The sequence below is a fragment of the Drosophila miranda genome, chromosome 4 (genome assembly GCF_003369915.1).
Source record: "Drosophila miranda strain MSH22 chromosome 4, D.miranda_PacBio2.1, whole genome shotgun sequence".
NCBI classification, from domain to species: domain Eukaryota; kingdom Metazoa; phylum Arthropoda; class Insecta; order Diptera; family Drosophilidae; genus Drosophila; species Drosophila miranda.
Window position 1 is genome coordinate 11906108 of NC_046677.1, and position 23279 is coordinate 11929386.

At 41.2% G+C, this 23279-nt stretch overlaps 2 protein-coding genes across 2 annotated transcripts in view; one reads left to right on the forward strand and one right to left on the reverse strand.

The window, feature by feature from the left end:
* LOC108163099 overlaps positions 1-23279 on the forward strand; it is a 78368-nt gene that overhangs the window by 9560 nt on the left and 45529 nt on the right. The window lies entirely within an intron of this gene.
* On the reverse strand, positions 13039-15798 carry LOC108163098 (condensin complex subunit 2-like). Its single transcript, XM_033392628.1, has 4 exons — positions 15579-15798; positions 15231-15525; positions 13683-15170; positions 13039-13615 (listed from the first exon to the last, which is right to left on the reverse strand). Exons 2-4 carry the CDS (start codon positions 15516-15518, stop codon positions 13262-13264), a joined length of 2130 nt encoding a protein of 709 aa, XP_033248519.1. The 5' UTR covers positions 15519-15525; positions 15579-15798; the 3' UTR covers positions 13039-13261.

Sequence of the window (23279 nt, forward strand, 5' to 3'; positions counted from 1 at the left end):
CATTTTCAAGTGCAAAGAGAGCTCTGGACAGAGGAGGGGAGGCTATTTGAGTGCGTGTGCGAATGGAATCATTTGTCCACCTGCTCTGGAGGTGGAGGGGGAGTCGGAATCATCGACACAAATTATTGAACAGGTTAAATGGATTACGAATGGCCAGGGAAAAAACGAATTGTGAAATGGGAAATGAAAACGAAAATGAATATGTTCAATGTGCGTACGTGTATCTCCATCACAAAGCAAAATATGGTATAATAAATACTTGATTAAGCAATTATTTTCGTCTCTTTTTGCGGCAGAAGTATCTTTTGGGTTGCAGCCAGTTTGTGGCAGAAGTTGGAAAGCCACAAAAGTTTTCCCGAAAAATGTTTTCATATAGTTTTTGATTTCCAGTTAAGTAGATAATAGAGGATTTTGCTTAAAAATCTGTGTGCAATGATGTGGAAATTAGCAGGGAAAACACTTTGAACAAGTGCTCCACATTCCACTTCAAAGATACAACCCTCAAAGCTCTTCAAAACCCTCCAAAGATACATTCTCTAAGGTGCTTCAGACCACTTCGAAAGATACAATTGTTATTAAGTGCAGACATACTTCAAAGATACAATTTCTACATGGGGTTAAGATAAAATTTACTGAGAAAGAAAAAATTTATAAAAGATACAGGTACTCAAGGATAAAATTGCTCCTGGAGTAAAAACCCATCCAAAAGATACAATTTCTACATAAAGATACAATGAGATGGAAAAAACTTCCAAAAGATACAGCTACTTCACAAGGAAAACCTCTTCAAAGAAAATTGCTTACAGAGTATAAGCCCCTTCAAAAAATACAATTTCTTCAGAGGATAGACCCCACGAAAGATGCAATATTTTCAGAGTGGAAACCCTTCCAAAAGATACAAGTTTTTCACACCAAAAACACCTAATTAAGATACAATTTCTTGAGACGTAAAACCCCAGCAAAAGCTACAATCTTCAGAGGTAAGCCCCCTTCAAAAACCTGCAAAGACACATCCTATTAAACCCCTTTCTAAAGATACAATTCCCAGAAAAAAATATGTCTTTGTACAGATTTTATCCGATATAAAACCCTTCAAAAGATACAATTTCTACACAGCGAACACCCCTCGAAAAGACGCAAATTAAAAATCAAAAGTTTCATGTGAAAAGTAGACCTCTTTTCAGTGGGCCACGACCTTGCTTCTTCATAGAGAAACGAAACCATAAGTACAGCATTATTAGACCATTATTAGATCATAATCAGATGAATTATGGAATTACGGCGCCCTAAAACCCCCACAAAACTATGAAGTTCAGGGTCTTTCCACCACTCTAACCCCACATCGTACATATATTTATCTACTGCCTCAAACTATGGATAGTTTCAGTACCCAATCGTATATGGAAGGGGACCCTGTACTGAACCTATAGCCATTCAAACATTCAACGCTTCAGAAGATGCATTTCAATGCCATCAAAGAGCGATAATAAAGTTTTGATGGCTTTAACTGGATCTAAAGGTTGGGGTTTTCATCGGTTAGTGGAATGGGAAAAGCAATAACTTTATGGATCACTCAAGTGATGATGGGCGGGAGGAGGGCCTGCCGTTCAATTAAATGGCCAATGCCGCAGACAGCGACAGTGAAAAAGCGAGCCATCGGCACCATAAAATGATGAATGAAAATGACATCAGCAAAAGATACAGGGGCTACAGGCAGCAGGGGATAAAGAGAGGGCCAAAAGATACAGGAAGAAGAGGCATAAAAAGAAGGCCAAAAGATACAACAAAACAGCTGGGAACTGGTCGAAAAACAGAGGGCATAAAACGCGGTCGTATTTGGGTTAATCAAATTTAGTTGTATCTCCCGCCCCATTCCTTCTTTAGAGAGAGAGGGGGGGGGGGGCAGGGGCGCCCCATTAAGCACCTGTGTACAGGTACCTGTCGTTTGTTGTATCTTTCGGATATGTGTTTGCCCCTCTCTCGTGGGTATCTTTCGGATAGCAAGCGTGTGGCATTCTGTGTGTTCTCGTGTTCTCGTGTGCACGCATTTTACTTTAATTACATGTCACAGGCTTTTGTAATTATTTTGACAGCGAACGAAAGAACAAACGGGACAGAGAGAGAGAGAGAAAGAGAGAGTTACAGTTACATTCGTCACCAGATTTTATGTGAATTTTGTTCTTCTTTTTTGTATCTAAACATTCTGCCTGTCAGTCACGTCTGTCTGGCTGTTTGTCGCGTCTGTCAGCAGCATTTTGTTTAATGAGCTTTTTACGAGCTGTGCAATGAGCAACGAAACACACAGATACACACTCGCGCAGTGACAGCTACAGTTAGCGTAACCCCATGGGTGCCCATGGTTATGTATCTATGTATCTATTGCTTAGCCCTCTGCACGCGATAATCAAACAATTGAATTGGTTTCTGAGGTTTCGCTGTCGATGCCACACCGGGAGGCAGCCACAACGTTCTTGACGCATGAAATGACAGTCAAACATCAAAGCAAAAACCTTCTGGCTGCAGAAACCTCAGGCTTCTGAATCAGTTTCAGCCTCTACCGCAGTCTCAGATACAGCTACAGCCTCTGGTAGTGCCTCTGCCACACAACCTCAAGATTCAAGTGCGAATGCGTCTCAAGTGTTGACTGTAACTGATGTTTGTTTGTTGGCTGGATGTTTGATTGACTGCTTGACTAACTCCCGGGCATTGCACTCCGCTCCCCTCTCCTCCGTCAGAGGAAGCTTCGCTCCAGTTCAAGAAAATATATACATATCTCGTATATGAACGCGTGCGCGCGGTTACGCTTTCAGTCATGCGACAAGCGACGAGCAACAGCGTCTTTGGAGTCATTGTAATCGTCATCATCATACATGCCTTCTACTCCAACATTTGTGCCTCCGTTTGCTCCTGCTTTTCCCTCCGTCTCTGCTCGTCTCTGGTTTTTCTTTCACAGTCAAAGTCATCATCATCGTAGCTGGTCGCATAAATGCATAAAAAGCGAAACGAAATCATTTGCATAAGCGGTGCAAAAAAAAGTGCTTCAATATCCCGATCATCACCACAGCAGCAGCAGCAGCACCAGCAGCAGCACCAGCAGCATTCGCCATAGCAATTGTATCTCTTGGATGCATCTACATTTGTATTTATGCACGAGACAGCTCGGGGGACGACATCTGCATATCTTTATACTCCTATTCGGATTCCTATTCGCATTCGTACTCCGCATATGATGTACGATGTAAATGATGCTGTATTTTGTTTCTATTTACGAGGTTGTTGTCGCCGCCACCGCCGCCGCTACTGTTGTATCTCATGGATTGTGGCTTCTATGGACTCTTCTTCGTTTGTGCAATGTTATTTCGAGAGTATTACAGCTTTCAGCTATGGAAATGATATCATATGCCATCAAAAGGTAGATTAAGCCTTGGGGATAGTGGAAAGCCTGGGATACTCTGGGGGCTATATTTATATGTAAATGATGTCCTAAACACAGGGCAATACTAGTCATAGGAAGAAGTTCGGATATTCCCACCAGAATAGAAAGAAATATCAATTTTCCAACCATTTCCATTCACCATTCCATTCAATGATTTTCCACGCACTCCCATGGGAAAATGTGCTTCTAAAGTGCACTTCTACTTCCACGACAGCCATTTCCATGCAGTTTCCCAGCATTTCCTTTCTATTTTTTCCCACTGCCTTTTTGCATTAAATATGAAAAATCAATTTCAGATGCCCTGAAACGCTCGACAGCGGCTACAGCAGCGGGAGCAATATTCAGAGAAGACAAACCACAGAAAATGCTGAATGCTGAGCGCTCGCTGAACCGCAGATACAAAAGCTAACACCACGACGAACATGCGAATGTGGCACAGGGCATCCGCCCGGAGGGTCCAGTGAATGTAGAGTGTAGAGCGGGGGAGAGTGTAACGAGCAGGGGGATACCTAGGGGGTCACAAGAGGAGATGGGAAATGGAAGTGTATCTGTGAAAGTAGAGGTTCTATGGGTTTTTATTGATTTAAAGGATGTTTTTTTTGGAAGAGTGGGTTGTCAGAAAGCAAGGAGGTATGGGAAGGATGATATGATAGATAGATACATAGATAGCGAGGAATTACAACTAAGATATTGGGAGAAAACAGTGCCGTATATTTTCAAATATGGATTCCACAGTGTAGACAGATAGATACCGATAAGATTAGGAGCACAACAGAGGCGCTACCTGCCTAAATCTTTGAAAATATGTATTCCTCTGTGTATGGAGAGCCATAGGTGCGCTATGCCTTAGATTTTGTGGAGATTTAGTCTTCTTTCCCTTAAATAATAGACCCCAAAGAAAAATCCCTGCATTTTGGAGTCCTAAAAGTCTACCGTGAATCCAAAATACCCCAAAAAATCCATGGATTAGGGTTGTGTGAAGTGTACCCCTGAGGCTCGGAGGAGGTCACAGAACAAGTACGATTATACGATTATATAGTATATATAAAATATGTAGAAATATAGGAAGAGGCGATATGCATATGCATTGGCCAGAGGGGCAAGAAGAAGTGGGTGGACAGGGGAAAATGTACTCTGTCTCTGTCCCTCTCTATTAACACCAAAAGTTTCTATTTGCATAAAATGTGCAACGGCTGCAGTTTTTGTTTTTATTTTGTATTTCTTTTTGGTTTATTTATGCACCACGACTTTCCCTATGGTTGGGCTTTTCCATAGAACGCCTTTCCCTTCTTTGCCCTGCCCTTCCCCTGGGTGTACATTTCCGCACGCTTTTCCACCCTTTTTCCCCCTGGGCAGGGGCAGGCACAAATGTTGCCCTGTAATACCATTTATTTCTATCCCCAAAGTCAAGTGGCAGCCGGAGAAAAGTTGCGGGCAAATTAATGAACTTTTCCCGCATTTTTCCTCCTCTCCGTGGGGTGGGTGGTTGGGGGGCATATGATTATAAAAAACTTTACTCTTAGGCTGCCCTGCTCCGGCCGGGAAAATTCTGCGCATGCATATCGCGAAAGTTCGTTCTCTCTCTGTTCTTTCGACACATTTCCATCTGTATTTTCGCATTTTCCATTTGGCCAGAGATCGCTCGCCCATGCCTCTCCCATTCCCATCGACCAGCCGGAGATTTTTCTGACCCACTTTTATGGCTCACGATTCCATCTTTGGGTTTGAGTTTGGATTTTGAATTTCCTTCCCCTTTTTAATTGTAGTTTCTGCTTTTTCATTTTCCTCTGGTTTGGTCTGCCTTTTCTGCTGCTTTGTGTGGGCCATCGCTTTGGCCAGATAAATAGCCTTGGGCGCTGTGTTATGGCCATGAATAAAATATTGAAAGAGTATTTTGCATTGTGTTTTGTGTGTGGAGTCTTGGTTTTGGCTTTTCTTTCTTTTTCCGACAGCTGCAAACAGGCGACTGTGGAAGATACATTTTGTATTCGGCATTCAGTTGATGAGATTTCGAGTTTTGGCGGCTTAAATTACTGAGAATTAATAAAAGTGAAAGGGAAAGGTTGGAGATACTTTTTGGGGGGGATTTTGCATAAGAAAATATGAGATTTTTTTGATTAGGAGTAAAAGATACATATTTGCATTTTGTAGGCAGAGGTTTTGGGCGGAATGAATCCTTAAATGTATCTTTGAAATGTTAGATATACTTTCAAGAGAATTTCAATTGAACAAGATACAACTTTGCAACCAAAGCTACCCTTAAAAATCTTTAGATTGGTAAAAGATACTACTGCCAAGAGATACTTATGAATCTCTTATTTTTCTTTCATTTTCTCCCCAAAGAATAATGCTCGTCTCCGGCTGTTCCTCTTTTTTCCTTCCAAGACTTTCTCCACGGATGACTCTACTTTCCTACATTTATCCCACATTTTCACGGCTATGGTGTATATATCTGTACCGTTAATTTAGTCATAGCATTTACGGCTAATTTGGATAATTCGCACTCGGAAAGTGGCCAAAAAAGGGGGAAAAAGACCTGAAAAAACATGCTGCTGTTGTTTTTTGTTTTAACGCCAACCGGCAACAACAACAAAATCGTGCAGTTCAGGGCCTGGGTAGATCTGTTTTTTTTTCTTAATTGAAAGACCAGCAAGGGCCGGGAAAAGGAGTGGGGTCTTGGACAGAGGTAGAGCGTTGAGGGCTTCGAGTGAGAGGTCCAAGCGTGGGAGGCCTCTCTGGCGAAGGGAAACCCGTCAAAAAGGGGGAGAAAAAGGTCAAACCAGGTACTGAAAACGAGGCATCGGAACAGAGAGCCCAAAACAGCTGCGTTGCATTTGGCTTTTGGCCCCGTTATTGGATCTGTGACTGGAACTCTGCGAACTGGGATTTCGAGCCCACGGCAGCTGCTGGGAATTCACTCAGTCGTGAGTTTCGTTCGACTCGAAGGGGAGGAGGGATAGGAGGGAGAGGCCCCACCAGGAGTTGACTTGATTAAAGATTTCACACTTGATTAAACACCACTGTGTATGGAGGAGACCCAATAGCAGCGTGATTTGCTGGCAAGAGCCAGAGCCAGAGGCAGAGGGCACTGTACTGTGGCTCCCTTTTCCCCTCCGGCCAGTTTCAAGTTCATTTCCAGCAACTGGTGGATTGGGAGATGGAAGATTCCTTTTTTGTTTTGTTTTCTCTTGTAGTTTTCCATCGATTCGAGCTCACATTTTCCATTTATTTTCGTACATTTTTTTGTGCAGGTTTTTTAACTCCTTTGTTTTGTCCATCAAAATTGTTGGTCAAGGTAAGTCCTCGATGGAGGCAAACGATGGACAATTTTGGCATTGAAAAACGTATAGCCAGGGGACTAGTGGATCCTTTCTGCCACATACAATATTTACAGACACTGTTGCTTCCTCTGCGGCTTAATCCATCAATTAGCCAACGTATTGGCAAAATATTGACTTACTCCGACCGAACTGTGGACTGTGAACTATTTAAAGCCCTTCTTCTATGCATAAAGTATGGATTTTCATAGAAAACTATATTTTTGTAGTGGATCTATTACGGCTTTTATTGCATATTTCTTAGTGAAAAACTATTTTTATACCCGATACTCAAAATGAGTATTGGGGTATATTAGATTTGTGGTAAAAGCGGATGTGTGTAACGTCCAGAAGGAATCGTTTCCGACCCCATAAAGTATATATATTCTTGATCAGCATCAATAGCCGAGTCGATTGAGCCATGTCTGTCTGTCCGTCTGTCTGTCCGTCCGTCCGTCCGTCCGTCCGTCTGTCCGTCCGTCCGTCCGTCCGTCCGTCCCCTTCAGCGCCTAGTGCTCAAAGACTATAAGAGCTAGAGCAACGATGTTTTGGATCCAGACTTCTGTGATATGTCACTGCTACAAAAATATTTCAAAACTTCGCCCCGCCCACTTCCGCCCCCACAAAGGACGAAAATCTGTGGCATCCACATTTTTAAAGATACGATAAAACCAAAAACGCAGAATCGTAGAGGATGACTATATGTTCTAGAGTGTAAAATCTCAACCAGATCGTATATTATTATTATTATAGCCAGAATCAAGAAAACAATTTCATTCTTTCTCGCTCTGTCTCTTTCTAACACACAGGTTTCATGGTCGGCTTTGCCAATTGCAAAATATGAGTTCAAGGATCTCAGAACCTATATGAGCCAGAGCAACCAAATTTGGTATCCACACTCCTGTGATATCGGACCTTGACCGTTTTGTGTCCAAATTTCGCCACACCCCCTTCCACCCCCGCAAAGGACGAAAAACTGGGGCATCCACAAATCTCAGAGACTATTAAGGCTAGAGTAACCAAATTTGGTATCCGCACTTCTGTTAGATCTCACTATAAAACGTATATCTCAGAATTTCGCCCCACCCCCTTACGCCCCCACAAAGGACAAAAATCTGTTGCATCCACAATATTGCACATTTGAGAAAACTAAAAACGCAGAATCATAGATAATGACCATATCTATCAGATTGCTGAATCTGGACGAGATCAGATAATTTTTATAGCCAAAAGGAACAAATCAATTTGCAGTGGCTACGCAGCGCCCGACGTCACGCTCAGACTGATTTTCTGTCTCTCTCGCACGCACTCTTTGTCGTGTCGTTTAATATTAGCGGCGTCTGCCGGAGGAGAGCCATACTGACTTAGTATCGGGTATAACTGTAGAGTTGCGGTGTCCGCAGCAACTCACAACGTTCCCCCTCGTTTTAATTTATTACTTCATTTTTTATTTTATGTGAAAATTTCTTTTGTTTATAGGTACAAAATATTCCCAGAATTAAGAAAATAAAAATAAAATATAAATTTTGAAAGAAAAGAAATATTTAAAAAGACATTTTTAAGTTATTAACAATGAAAAAATTAAAAAATTCGAATAAAATATAAAATTATGCGTTAATAAACAATTAAACGTAAATAAAAAATTAAAATTAACATTTAATGAAAAAGTGCAATTGAAATAATGTGGAAATAATCAAATAACAAATACAAATTCAAACAATTAAAAAGTATTAAAATTCTTAAGCTATTTAAAACCCCATTAAAAAGTTGAAAACATTTTTTCCGTTACCAAAAATTTATAAATTTATAAAAAATATTTCTAAAAAGTATAAAAAAAAGCTTATTCATTGGCGGAACAGTTTCTAAATTTGTTAATTGAATATATTCCAAATATCGTGCGATTAATTGAAGAAAAAAAACTATTAGATTATTTCATAAACCCCTTTCCTTCTTGAATATATCATTTTAAATAAATATTCCCTATTAATTTGTTCCCATTTCCCCTGTTTTCTCCTCATAGACTAACCCACAAAATGATGGCTAAAACTCTTTCAATTAGTTTGAATAAATGAATACGATTCATATCCATTTGTAGAAGGGCCCAAAGTATCTCATAACTAAGCCAGAAAGTATCTTAAAACTAAACCTACAAGTTTCTGCTATCTAAGCCGAAATTAGGCCGAAAAGTATCTGGAAACTAAAACCAAAAGCCATATCATTATTCATAAACCAAAAACAATCTTCTATGCATAAAGTATGGATTTTCATAGAAAACTATATTTTTGTAGTGGATCTATTACGGCTTTTATTGCATATTTCTTAGTGAAAAACTATTTTTTTAATTTATTACTTCATTTTTTATTTTATGTGAAAATTTCTTTTGTTTTTAAGTACAAAATATTCCCAGAATTAAGAAAATAAAAATTAAATATAAATTTTGAAAGAAAAGAAATATTTAAAAAGACATTTTTAAGTTATTAACAATGAAAAAATTAAAAAATTCGAATAAAATATAAAATTATGCGTTAATAAACAATTAAACGTAAATAAAAAATTAAAATTAACATTTAATGAAAAAGTGCAATTGAAATAATGTGGAAATAATCAAATAACAAATACAAATTCAAACAATTAAAAAGTATTAAAATTCTTAAGCTATTTAAAACCCCATTAAAAAGTTGAAAACATTTTTTCCGTTACCAAAAATTTATAAATTTATAAAAAATATTTCTAAAAAGTATAAAAAAAAGCTTATTCATTGGCGGAACAGTTTCTAAATTTGTTAATTGAATATATTCCAAATATCGTGCGATTAATTGAAGAAAAAAAACTATTAGATTATTTCATAAACCCCTTTCCTTCTTGAATATATCATTTTAAATAAATATTCCCTATTAATTTGTTCCCATTTCCCCTGTTTTCTCCTCATAGACTAACCCACAAAATGATGGCTAAAACTCTTTCAATTAGTTTGAATAAATGAATACGATTCATATCCATTTGTAGAAGGGCCCAAAGTATCTCATAACTAAGCCAGAAAGTATCTTATAACTAAACCTACAAGTTTCTGCTATCTAAGCCGAAATTAGGCCGAAAAGTATCTGGAAACTAAAACCAAAAGCCATATCATTATTCATAAACCAAAAACAATCTCGGAAAAGGGCTTCCAAATAATAACATTTTCTCCGTCTCTCCTTTTGCAGTTAATGGTACTTCTGAGAAGCTTTTTACCCCGACAGCACCAGAAGCAGAGGAGGTAAGCCATGGCATATTTTCCATTTCCTTTTTTGGGGCACAGCAGCACATGTGCGTGTGTGTGTGTGTGCCCCAGGGGATGCATCGGTATCAATCTTAATTTATAACAAATTTAATATGGTTCAGTGTTTTTGCGAGGGAGTGGAGAAGGGTCCTTCAGCCGCAGGATTCGTACCAAAATCAAGGCCAGTTTCCACTGGCCTATACCATATGCTGTGGAGGGTCCTCTACTTGTATTCTGTCTCCCACTTGAGGGGAGGACTCTCTCTTGCTCTCAGAATCCTCTGTCTGTCTCTCTGACACCCCATGCAAATGTGCAATGTGTTTTTTCGCTCTGGTTTCTGGTGATTCGGTTTTTCGTTACCACAGATTTTTGACACCCGACAGCAGCCCCTGCAGCAGCATCAACATTGGGTCTTAAATCCTGTGCGTCAACGCCCGTAAATATGCCACAAAAAATATTGAAATGGTAGCCGGCACGGTACGATTGCGGCACATGGATCGGCCGGTCCTCTGGGGTCCTGAAACGTGTATACTTAAGTGATTTTATGGCGCCATTCAAATGTTTTTCAAATCAGCCAAAAACGTGAAACGCGTTTACTTTTTTGTTGCTGCGACTTGTGCGGGGTTCTTCCCAGGAGGCGGAAAAACAAATGCCATAAATTTCAACTCAACGCCTTGAGGTAGGCTTTTGCTTAGGCAACCATTCCTCCATCCTTTCTGTGGAAATACCACTCCCTATAGCCGTATCTTTACACCACTCGGCCGTTTCTCTGCCTTCTTTTGGCCACATTCCTACCTTCTGTGAATCCTTGTGGCTGTAAAAACAAGTGGAAAACGTTTATCAGCAACAAGTAGCGAGAGTTTCGATGGCATATGCCACACATAAAGGGAAAAAGGGAAACAGAGAGAGAGAGGGAGAAAAGGAGAAAGGCGCTGTGCCCTGGAAGTGGGCAAATGTCTTATTTCCTTATCTGCTGGCAGCGACTGACGTTCTGCCGATTTGTTTGGTCTTCTGATTGACTGACACCGCGATTGAGCGACTAACCGACTGAATGACTGACTCGCTGAGTGAGCGATGAAGCAATTGAGTGAAAGAGCGAAAGGGGACTGCCGCAAGCATTTAGGGCATTGAATATTTTAGCGAAATGCGAGTCCCGAATCCCCATTAAAACCCAGGTAATGTAATGCTTTCAGATTCGATAAATTATTATGGAATGTTGGGTGCGCTTGAGCGGAGGATTCACTTGAATGGCAGCTGAAGATTGTGCTGTTCGGTTGAAAGGTTACCAAAATATTTGTTCGGAATACGTAATGAAGCTCCTGCTGCCACTGGTAGTCCTGGAACTCAAACAATCTTGGAAATAAGCTAGCCAAAAGCCTAACCGAAAGGATAATTACCTATCCAAAAGGCTTTCCACCCTAACCCTTTCACATTGACAGCCATCAGTACGAGTATATTCCCCTCCTCAAATAATTATAATATTCATCAAATTGTTTGCCCAAAAGGGGGATAATATTGTACGTTTAGATGCGCCACCAAAAAGTAGGTTGAAAACTCCAGCAGGAACTCCTCCACCAAAAAGTATAATATTCCTGGAGCCTGCAGACTACTCCTCCACCAAAAAGTATGAAGTTCTTCTAGCTATATCGCCACCAAAAAGTACAGCATTTTTAGCTTCTCCTTTAGCTTCAAAAATTGTAATATTCCTGCAGCCTGCAGCTGGCAGCTTACTCCTGCACCAAAAAGTATTTAATTTTTACAGCTACATCCCCAAAAAAAATAATAGTAATCCAGCAGCTACTCCACCACCAAAAAGTAGAATATTCCTCGCTCTTTAAGTACACACACACATGGCGTAAAGGCAAAGCATCAAAAAAACCGTATTGCTTATTGGGCGATCAACAGAGTCTGCAGCTACTCCTCAGCCAAAAATTATAAAACTTTTGCAGCATACTCCTCCCCTATAAAGTTAAAAAAAATCTCTATTCCTTATGGGGCGATCGCAAGCGTCTTATGTCGTCCTCCCATCAAGTATTCCCTGCGTATACGCAATGTTACAAAAGTTTTTCTTTGCTCTTCTCTTTGTTTCTGTGGGTTTTTTTTGGATTTCGGATTTGGATTTGGATTGGGTTTTCGAGGTTTATATTCCGTTCGTGCGGTTCGTGTGTTGACAGCCAAACACCTCCACCATAATTGGCTGTCTTTCGGGTGGAGGGGGGATGTCTGTCATTATCATAATGCTGTATATAATTATCCCCATGTCCCCCAAGGCGACAGCACACAGCAGGCCCCCGCTCCAAAGAAGGGCACTGGAGGGCAAAATCCAAATTAATCCACAGAATAAATATGTAATATTTCCCATACAGTGCAGGGCAGTCAGTGTTTATGTCACAATCGTTTATCAAAAAAAAGAAAAAAATCAAACATGAAATCACTGAAATACGCGGGAATCAAAGAGGACGGGGAACGGGGACGGAGGGATTTGTTACGCTGACTTCAGGGGCTCCCCCGCGCAGATTGCAATTGACAGTTGTCCTGCTGCGCGCTGACGGATGCCTCTTGAATAATGAAAAAACTATATACACTCCCACATATTAATGTAGGAGGAAAAAATCTGCCTGAATAAATGAATAAAACATCGAACAGCAGCAATTAGCGCAGAAAGGGGCGTAGAAAGGGGGGCGTTAATAAAGTGTGTGTTACACGGAGCTTTAAGCGGCTTAAAATTTTGATTGCGGACACCATTTAATTGAGCTATCTTTTTATACCCGATACTCAAAATGAGTACAGGGGTATATTAGATTTGTGGTGAAACTGGATGTGTGTAACGTCCAGAAGGAAGCGTTTCCGACCCCAGCATAAAAAGCCGAGTTGCTTTCCAGTGGCGTCTTCTGGTGTGAAGATTGTATACTCATCTCCATTACTGGTTAAACCAAATAATTTCAAGTATTTCACACAAACGTCTCCGCTGCAGTGGGTGGAAAAAAAGTTCTATGTTCAAAAACCCAAAAAAGGTTCAAAGTACATGTGCTCTCAAAAATATTAATTTATTGTTAATATGGTAGCACACACATTTCTATTGTTGTAAATCTTATGACTTAGAACGGGGTACCGTTTGAGAAATGGAATTAAAAAATCATCCAAAAATACATTGGAGATGGGACTTGCTTCGTTTCGTTTAGTGTTTTGTATGTTATGGTGCATGAAAATGTGTTTAAAATTGTGTGGAGATTGATTACTTCTAAACTTCTAAACTTCGTCATCCAGAACTTGCCGGATTTGGAAATCCTTTAGATTCTCTTGTGGAATCAGTCGCAGTTTCATGTCATTGGCCAAATGGAGAACCGCATTGAGGGCCACCGATGGGGACAGAGAATCTTTCATTTTGTCACTCAAGACATCAGGCAACGATCGGTAAACCTCCTGGAAGCTGGCGGTACCCTTCGCGTAGCTTTCTTCCTTTGGCACTGGGTGGGAGGGTATCGATGCCTCATCGACAGGACTCAGGAGCTGTTTCTGGATCAAAGAATGGCAGCATTTCTTGAGATTCTTCATGTCGATCACCTTGGAACGCTTCTCAAATGGCACAATTACTTTTGTGATCTGAAAAAGAACCAAATAAATGATATTTTAGACACCCTTGGGAATAGTATGTCCCTCAAAGACCCACCTGCCTTGGTGCATCCTTAAATTCGGTGGATATCTCCAAGATTGTATCCTCATCCTTTGGGATGTTTTGGCTTTGATTGAGCATATCCTCACATGAATCTTCATTCATCATGTCCGTGGGTTCTTCAATGCCCTCTGCCGACATTCGGTTCATGAAAGGATCATCTGTGGTGAAATGTTCGTTGTCAAAAAGCTGTGAGTCGGAATCGTCGTGGTGGGAGCCCCCATCCATATCCGTATCATTGCCCAGTCCCTCAACCAGATCGGCTTCTCCAAACCTCTGGCTAACTTTTATACCCGGCGCCGAGTCATATTTTAAAAAGTAATCCGCTTCAAAGTTGAATTTTGTGGGCCGCACCAGCTTTCGGGCATCCCAATTCTTTTGATTGACCTGTCGCTGCTTTTTTTTGTTAGCATTGAGGGGCTGGAATAACTCCTTGTTGAACTTTCCATAGCGCAGATCCTTCATGCGTCGCTTGGAGGTGGCTGCCGCCGTTTTCTTTGGTTTAGCAGCCATAGGGCCATTCGTCTGGGCCAGAGTGGTGAGCGGGCGAGTGCGCCTGAATTTCCAATGCACTGGACCCGCCCAAAACTGTGAGATCCTGTCCATGGGCCTGTAAGAGTAGTCCAGTCTAGTCACACCATCCACTGGCCTCAGATCGTCAATGACCCAGGCCGTTTTCCGCAAACGCGTCTGCTCCTGGGCGGTGAGATCCTGCAAATCATTCGATTGTACATCTAGGATAATGGGTAGACTTGCCTCCATATCCGGCATGGGCTCACACTCGGCATTCATGTCAAAGGCCACGGATATATCTGTGGGATTCACACCGAAGTCGTCTGCATTATCCAGCCCCTCAGCAGCGTCATCATATGTGGGGGCCGCCTCTGAAATAGATCCCGTCTGGGGCTTGGGATTGGGAGCACTGGTTATCACGTAGCCCGTGTGGAGTGGCCGTAGATTTAGTTTGTCCATATGGTTGTACAGCTTAGGCAGCCATTCCGCATTGCACAACTCTTCATTGGTCCATTCCTTGGTGCCAGCACTCAGCGTTTCGCTGTCCATGAGCTCATCCGTCTCCTCCGTCGAATCCCAGAATTTGTGGGTCGTGCGTAGCCGTATCTCAGAGTCCACGCTGGGCAGAATGTTGTGCATCAGGCGATTGGAGGCATTGATGGAACCCACCGTCGAATTGAGCTTCCCAAATATCGCTTCCTGCATGGGCACCATGTCCAAACGCGCATTCAATGTTTCCTTGTTCTTTGTCACCGTTGATAAATTCCTTTTCTGGCGCTTGGGCTTAGGTGCCGCCTGCTGCTGTTGGTTGGGAGCCGCATCGGCATCTTCGCCATCACCTGGAGGTCCCTCAGGTAAGCTCTTCAAGGGGCGAGCATTCAAACCCGCCGATATACGCAATGCATCTTTGTAGATTGAGTCTACACGCAGGTTGTAGACCTTGGCCGAGGCCTCCAGCGAATAGCCAGCCATCTGTGAAGGGAGAAAAGTGGGTTAGGAGCTCTCCATATTGGTCGAAGGGATAAAACGCACCTTAAAATTGTTCAGCTGTTTGTGATGGCGATCCATTAGAGTGGCCAGCGAATCAATTAACGACGTATCCCAGGCAGTGTCTTTGCTCAGCTTATCGCAGTTGTACAGATCCACGCAGGAGCGTATCGTCTCGTTCTCCTCGATGGACTCGAGAGCTGAACTCTTGCGAGTGTCCTGCTGCACCAGCGGTGTGCGCCGGTGTGCCTCCTGCCGCTCGGCCTCGTCGTTTTTGCGGTAGCTGCCCTCCGCAGATCGACGCAGAGGAGTCTCCGAGTGTGACGACGTCATTGCAATGCTTGGGTGTGAGTAGTTACGGGGGATGCCAAATAAGAGAGTATAGTTTTTCACCTGATTTTTACTTTTTTCGTATTGGTAATTTACAGTTTCCTTCAGAGGACGCCGAATTCTAGGGACACTTACACGCGCAGGGCTGCAACCGCAATATAAATAAACGAAAATTATAGTTTTAAGATGCCACAATATCGGTTTGCACACTAGAATAATGAATATTAATTTTTTTCCAATTTGAGTGTTCCAGCTCAATGATTTTAATAAAGTGAATATCAAAACTTATTTGTATTGTCACACAATTTGTCAAAGGGCCAACGATAGTTTCGATAACAGTGCAACGTATCGATACTTGTATTTTTTACATCTCTGCCGCCGTACATGGTGGCAAAAAAGCTAAAATATGAAGAAGGAGAAGAGATAAACAGATCTGCGAGGTTGTTGATAGGGAAATGGGAAAATATGAACAGTTTCCAAGGAAAACATGAAGCATCTAGCGGTTAGACAATGTCTAACTCACAACGTTCTCCCTTGTTTTATATTTTTTACATTGTTCGGATGGTACTACGTTGAATGAAGAGAAATGTGGAAAAGGCCAAAAAAAGGTAGAAACATATTTTTGGCTTTTGCTGCAACTATTTTGCTGTATATGTATTTATTTTTAGACATTCATCTTGGCCATGTGGCTTATGTGCGAATCTTCTTTTGGACTTTTCCAATAAGTAACTTTGTGGCAAGTGGCAAGTGGCCTTCAGATGCTGTCAATCAATGGTCAAGGTTATTCTGGAGCGGAATGGGGAGGGGGGCCTGGTCTCTCCATAGGATATAGAATGGGTCTCTCTCTCTCTCCCTCTCTCTCTGTGCCGTTGTGTGGCAGTCATGTCTCGCCGTTCTGTCTGCATTCTCTCCTTTCTCGATGGCTTTTGTTGCTGCTTTTCTTGCGCCTCATAAATCACAAAATAAATTTTTGCGCGTGCAAAAAAAGAACGCAATAACAACTTTGTTTTTGTTTGTTTTTTAATTTTTTTGGATCTTTTTATTTGTTTGCTTTGCGCGCGGGTGAGCAAACTGAATTAGCTTTCCAGGGGAAAGGGAAAGAAGGAAGAGGGGTAAACGCCAGACACACCGGAAACGGAAGTGCGTAATGCCATACGTGCCACAGGGGTTCCAGTGGTAGCCTGTCGTCGGTCGTCTGTCGTCTGTCGCTGCCTGTCGTTGCGGTTAAGGTGCAAACAATATTTTATGATTAATTGCAGAACCTCGCAGAAACCTCAGCACACGGCATGGCATGGCAGGAGACTGTGGAGGTCTCTGTGGGGGGAAGGGGGTTCTTTTGTGTGAAACAATAGACGGGTTTACACTAAAATTACGATATATACGACGGGAGTGCTATACTCGTATCCCAAGCACCCCATAAAAATGCAATAAAGAAAAGGTTTTTCATGGCTTTTTTTCGGTTATTCGGTTGAGGTTTTTCCTGTTTTTTTTTGTTGTTTTCCCTGGAAAATAGAATACAGATTATGGATATCTAGGCGCCATGCCATTAAATGATTGAGCAGAAACCTCTTTCTCAGAAGCCCCCCCTAAAGGGAAGGCGATTTCCGAATTTCTTATTTTTCAACCTTAAATTTTTGGGTTATTTCTGTGGCATTTGTGGCTTATTTAATTAAAATAAATTAGAGCGGGGAAAACGCTTTCGAAAAAAATTACAAAATATTCAGGGTAAAGAGAGCTTAGACAACGCCCCAAACATTAATTAGGAGTCATGGCTGAACTGACGTAATTCTTGAAGGCACAACCCCTACACTGCTCTGCTCTGCCCCGCCCCCTGCTTTGGGGGCATAAATGTGAAAGCAGCTGTTGGCCAAATGTGCGAAAATTGCCGGCAAATTGGGAAAGAAAATGAGTCTCGGCCCAGAGGCGGATTTGCATGGAAAGGCGAGAAAGGAGAGTTGCAGTTGTAGCCACAGTCGAAGCTTCAATCATGTCCCAAGTCTTGCAGTCAAACGTCAGTCGGCTATTCCATCAGTCTGTTGCACCGCCTGTTGTACTGTCTGTGGGCCTCGGTGTCTGCCTGTTGTACTGTCTGTAGGTCTCGCTGTCTGCCTGTTATTCTGTCAGTAAGTCAGCAAGTCAATCGGTGAGAGACCCACCTCTTTGCAGCATCATTCTTTCAGCAGCAGCACAAGAGAAAAGGTTCTGCCTGCCCCGCCGAAGCGAGTATCATTTTCTCAGGTTCTATTTTTTGCCCTGCATCCCGGCAGTGGCGGCAGCATCTGCATCCGCTACTGACAGCAATTTTGCGATGCAGCGTATAACTGTACTGGGAAGATAATGCCGTAATTTCATGATGCAGATCGACAGGCGGGCCCCCCAGCTGCACAAAGAGAGAGAAAGAGCGAGGGAGAAACGCTCGGATTACAGAGATTCCTCCTTCGATGCTCTGGGGTTTGGTTTGTCTTGGCTTTAAGCCTTTTTCGAATGATGTTCCAATGATGGCCTGAAGAGCCATGAAAGAGGCTAAAAGAGACACAAAATACCCTTGCCAAAAGGCAGAGAGAAAGGTGACTGACAGGCAGATGGAAGGCAGAGGGACAGAAGAGGGACTGTCAGTAGAACATGCCAGAGGGATTGACAGGAGAATCGGAGAACCCAAAGAGACGGAGGGGAATCGGAGAGCACAGAGGAGGAGCATCGAAGGATGGAGAGGAGGAGCCTCCTCCGTGTACGGATATTTGACGATGAAGAAAATCGCACAAAGAAATATTGACTGCTCTGTTGTTTGTTGATGATGATTCCTCGTCAAAAAGAAAAGCAATATTTTACTTTATTCTCTTTTGCAAGTTTTCCCCTCCTTTTCTCCTCCACTTTGCCTCATTTCCTTGCTCCCTCGCTGTCCAGCTGATATTTCAAATTAGAATTTCCCCTACAGGATATTATATATTGCAGCAGTGGAAATTCACTCCACAAAGGACACTCTTTGCCTGTGGCGTTTGCTTTTGGAGGGAAGAAAAGTTTCAGGGAAGTTGGAAGGCCTTAAACGAAGGCCAAAACAAAGAATAATTGAAGGGAAACTAAGGGAAAATTAGAGGAAAATAAGAGGAAAATGTGGAAAATGTATGTGATGGGAGTTGTGTAATTGCGGAATATCTTATTTAAGCAGTTTTTATTTAATAGTTTTAAGAAATTGAGGCTTAAAATCTTTTAAAGGGAAATAAATAAATAATAGATTGATTTATAAATGATGGAAATTTTGTTTTTTATATATCTAAATATATTTTTTTTATATTATACATATTTTGTTTATTTGTAATATTATTATTATTTGTTTATATTTTTAAATCCTCTTAATTTTTCTGTGACTGTTGTATAAGTTGCTCGATGCTCTAACAGTAACAGCAAACAACATAATTTGTATCAGTGATATTATTTTACAATAAAAAATACAAAATACAATCTTAATTTTAATAAAAAACAAATGAATATTTTGCATTTTAATTTATTTAGTTTTATAAGTCTTTATTTTTTCATAAAATAATTATTATTATTATCTTGGATTATATTTAATTAATTTGCATTAGATTAAATCTATATTTATTCTATTATAGTTGATGTATTTCTATTATTAGTATCAATTTATTTACTCTTATTATTATTTTCCATACTGTTGATAGCACAAAAAAAATTTTTAAGATGACAAACAAATTCAAAAGAATTGTATGTTTCATTCCAAAATTACTATAAGTATTGAACCTTCAAAAATATACTTTTCTCAAGCGAAATCTTCTCCAAAGACCTTAAGTAGTTCTCCTATTCCAGGGTATTCCCATTTGCCCATCACTCTCTGTTTCTATCTCGCATTATCTGCTTCAGATTTTTTAATTACGGCAACGTTGAAAACTTTTTCAAGTGTTTTTCTTCATCTCTCTCTCTCTCTGGTTGTGTTTTTCCGGAGGGTTCCGGCAATTAACGCCACGTTTTGAGTGCGAAATGTTTTGTCCTGTTCCGCGGGGGAAGTCTCCTGCCGCTTCCCATTCGCTGCCCTCCGCTTTGGGGTCTTTCCAATTTGGCCAATTTCTGCGGAGACGGACGGAAGTGCTTTGGCAGGCGTCAAAACTGTTTGTAGCTAAAATTAATGAAATTCTCATATTTTCTGTTGCCGAAAAGTTAACGAAAAAAACCATCTTGGTTTCGGTTTGGGTCTCGTTTTGAGTTTATTTCCCACACGCATCCCACAGATGCCTGCCAGAAGCAGAAAATCAGAAAAGCAGCCAAACTGGCGACTGACTGGGTCCCGTTCCCACACTTTTCCCAGCGACTGTATGCCGCCACAGTGGCTGTCCCCAGAAATTGTTTACAACAGCCCAGGACTCTGCTTCTGTGTGTGTGTGATTTTATGGTTTGTGGCAGGAGCCCCTCTGTGCTTCAATTGCAAATGGACATTTTCGAATGATACGAGTATTTTCCCAAGCAAAAGAAGTTTCTCAATTAAAGTGCTTTAAACGCGATTAAAGTGGAAGGAAAAGGGTATTTTTTTGGAGGGAAATTCCAGTCTTTCTGTGGCACAAATTCAATCGATTTCTGAGAGGTAGTCTCAAGGGAAACAGGCACCTATCTTCTAAGTAAATATGAGATTGAATTCCGCATGGATTACGCCTCGTCTAACACTTGACCGTCTTTCGTCTGCCGCTTCCCTTCAATCGTGCCAACCCATACGCACCCAGGCATCTGCTGCCCGCCTATTATCCTTCTTTTAAATATGATTCTCCCCCCTTCCCTTGCGATAGGGGCCTTGGGTGGTCATATCGATTGACCCAATAATCAGAGCAGGGATTGGCTTGGACATTCTCTTTCTCGGAGCAGAGCAGTTCTTTTCCCAGTCATGGATCTGCGATAGACAGCACTATTCTTGGGACTGGGATTGGATGTTGGATATTGGCCATGCTGAAGCAGGGGCATTAAATTAAAACGTGCGCCTGGCCAAACGGGAGAGTCGTGATGTTGCAACAACAGCAGGCATCAGCAGGCAGTTCTTAACCCGCCGACGCCCAGATAGTTAACCCACAAAATGAAGAAATGTAAACCAAACCCAGAAAAAACCAAAAAAAAAGGAGGGGGGGACCAATGGCTGTATGGGAGAAAAGAGAGAGAGAGATGAAAGCTTGGGAGAATGAAGCTTGGAGATGCATGTTTTCTTTAAGATTTGGCTGCAATTTGGATAAGAAATGGATGCAGAAACTCATGAATTTGCAGGTCTTAGAGTTTGCTTGGAGTTTCTTTAGAAACAGAATGTTTTTTCTCACAAAGAATGGTTTAAGGTGAATTATTTCCTATATAATGTTATTGATAATCAAGTAGCAATGGAAATGTGGTAGAATTTGTGGAAAATATATCTGAAAAATACAATTATGTCTATTTTAGGTAATTTATGAATGTGGTATCGGATTTTCCAAATAATAGATACTTTATGCAGTTAAAATCAGTATTTATGCAAATTTTTCAGACAAATTTTTTGCATAAAAATTGCCAGAAATCAGATAATCCTTTTTCGGAATCCATGGACCACTGGAGAAGAATCGTTCTGTTTTCCTGCTTTCTTGTAAATCCGCAATCCCCTCTTTTTTTAAAGGGTATCAACTCTCGTTGAGCAGCAACAGGCAGCCACAGACCGAGTTCTTTCTTTCTTTCTAGCTCGCTCGCTGGCTGCTGCCTTTCTTTGGCCACAAAATGGATTATTATGTTAATTACTGTCACGTCACGTTGCCTCCTGGTTAGCTCTCAATCCCCCTTTCTTTCTCTCTCTCCCTCCTCTTCTCCCCACAAATGCAGTCTGACATCTGCTGTGGCATGCCTCTGCAGTAGCAGCAGCCCCAGTAGCAGCTGCATTTAAGCGCCATTCAACTGCAAATTAGCGCCCCATACAAAATATGAGCACACAGCGGGGGTTTCTCCACAGAGCTCCATTCAGTGTGGGGCGGGCATTCGCTTCTCCTTTAATGGGGGGTAGACGCCCCCATTAAAGGGGGGGTGCAGCGCAGCGTCTGTTAGTGAAAGGAGTGCCACACCAGCATTAGGGGCGGCCATCGTGGGGGGCGAGAGCTTTGTGTGTGTGTAATAAATTTAAATTATTTTCATTGACACGTGCAAAGCGGAAATGTGCTTCCACGGAAAACTTTATAAATGAAAATTAGAGCAACAAAAATATTGTGGAAAATGGTTTTAAATGAGGAGAAAAGTGGCGTTTTCTAAGAGAAAAACACACCTATGAGAAGTTATGGAGATTATATGGTAATCTTTAGACAAAGAAGAGAAGTATTTCCTAAGCTAAAAGCTGATATGGAAATGAAAGAAAGGGTCTCTAAATATATACTCTCTTTGTTGTAATAATAATATTTAATAATTTGACTAGGAATTTGTATTGGGCAACGGTGTTTTTTATTATACCCGATACTCAAAATGAGTATTGGGGTATATTAGATTTGTGGTAAAAGTGGATGTGTGTAACGTCCAGAAGGAATCGTTTCCGACCCCATAAAGTATATATATTCTTGATCAGCATCAATAGCCGAGTCGATTGAGCCATGTCTGTCTGTCCGTCTGTCCGTCCGTCCGTCTGTCCGTCCCCTTCAGCGCCTAGTGCTCAAATACTATAAAAGCTAGAGCAACGATGTTTTGGATCCAGACTTCTGTGATATGTCACTGCTACAAAAATATTTCAAAACTTCGCCCCGCCCACTTCCGCCCCCACAAAGAACGAAAATCTGTGGCATCCACATTTTTAAAGATACGATAAAACCAAAAACGCAGAATCGTAGAGGATGACTATATGTTCTAGAGTGTAAGATCTCAGCCAGATCGTATAATTAATATAGCCAGAATCAAGAAAACAATTTCATTCTTTCTCGCTCTGTCTCTCTCTAACACACAGGTTTCATGGTCGGCTTTGCCAATTGCAAAATATGAGTTCAAGGATCTCAGAACCTATAAGAGCCAGAGCAACCAAATTTGGTATCCACACTCCTGTGATATCGGACCTTGACCGTTTCGTGTCCAAATTTCGCCACACCCCCTTCCGCCCCCGCAAAGGACGAAAATCTGGGGCATCCACAAATCTCAGAGACTATTAAGGCTAGAGTAACCAAATTTGGTATCCGCACTTCTGTTAGATCTCGCTATAAAACGTATATCTCAGAATTTCGCCCCACCCCCTTCCGCCCCCACAAAAAACGAAAATCTGTTGCATCCACAATATTGCACATTCGAGAAAACTAAAAACGCAGAATCATAGATAATGACCATATCTATCAGATTGCTGAATCTGGATCAGATCAGATCATTTTTGTAGCCAAAAGCAAGAAATCAATTTTCAGTGGCTACGCAGCGCCCGACGTCACGCTCAGACTGATTTTCTGTCTCTCTCGCACGCACTCTTTGTCGTGTCGTTTAATATTAGCGGCGTCTGCCGGAGGAGAGCCATACTGACTTAGTATCGGGTATAACCGTAGAGTTGCGGTGTCCGCAGCAACTCACAACGTTCCCCCTCGTTTTTAAATAATTAAGTGGTTACAATAAAACAATTAATAAAAATTAATAACATACAAATTAAAAATAAATAATGTATAATATTAAAAAAAAATAAATAATAAATTACACTACGAAATGATAAAATAAATAACAAATTGATTAATCAAATTAATTATAATATAAAATAAAATAAAATATTAAAATAATAAAAAAATAAAACAATACATAAAATAAAAT

What these genes read in the sequence shown, in the direction of transcription:
- LOC108163098 (XM_033392628.1), bottom strand. Translation starts at nt 15,518, where the DNA reads ATGACGTCGTCACACTCGGAGACTCCTCTGCGTCGATCTGCGGAGGGC. An exon ending in AACAGCTGAACAATTTTAAG is followed by an intron (nt 15,171 to 15,230) that starts GTGCGTTTTATC and finishes CTCCCTTCACAG; the next exon opens with ATGGCTGGCTATTCGCTGGA. An exon ending in TTAAGGATGCACCAAGGCAG is followed by an intron (nt 13,616 to 13,682) that starts GTGGGTCTTTGA and finishes GTTCTTTTTCAG; the next exon opens with ATCACAAAAGTAATTGTGCC.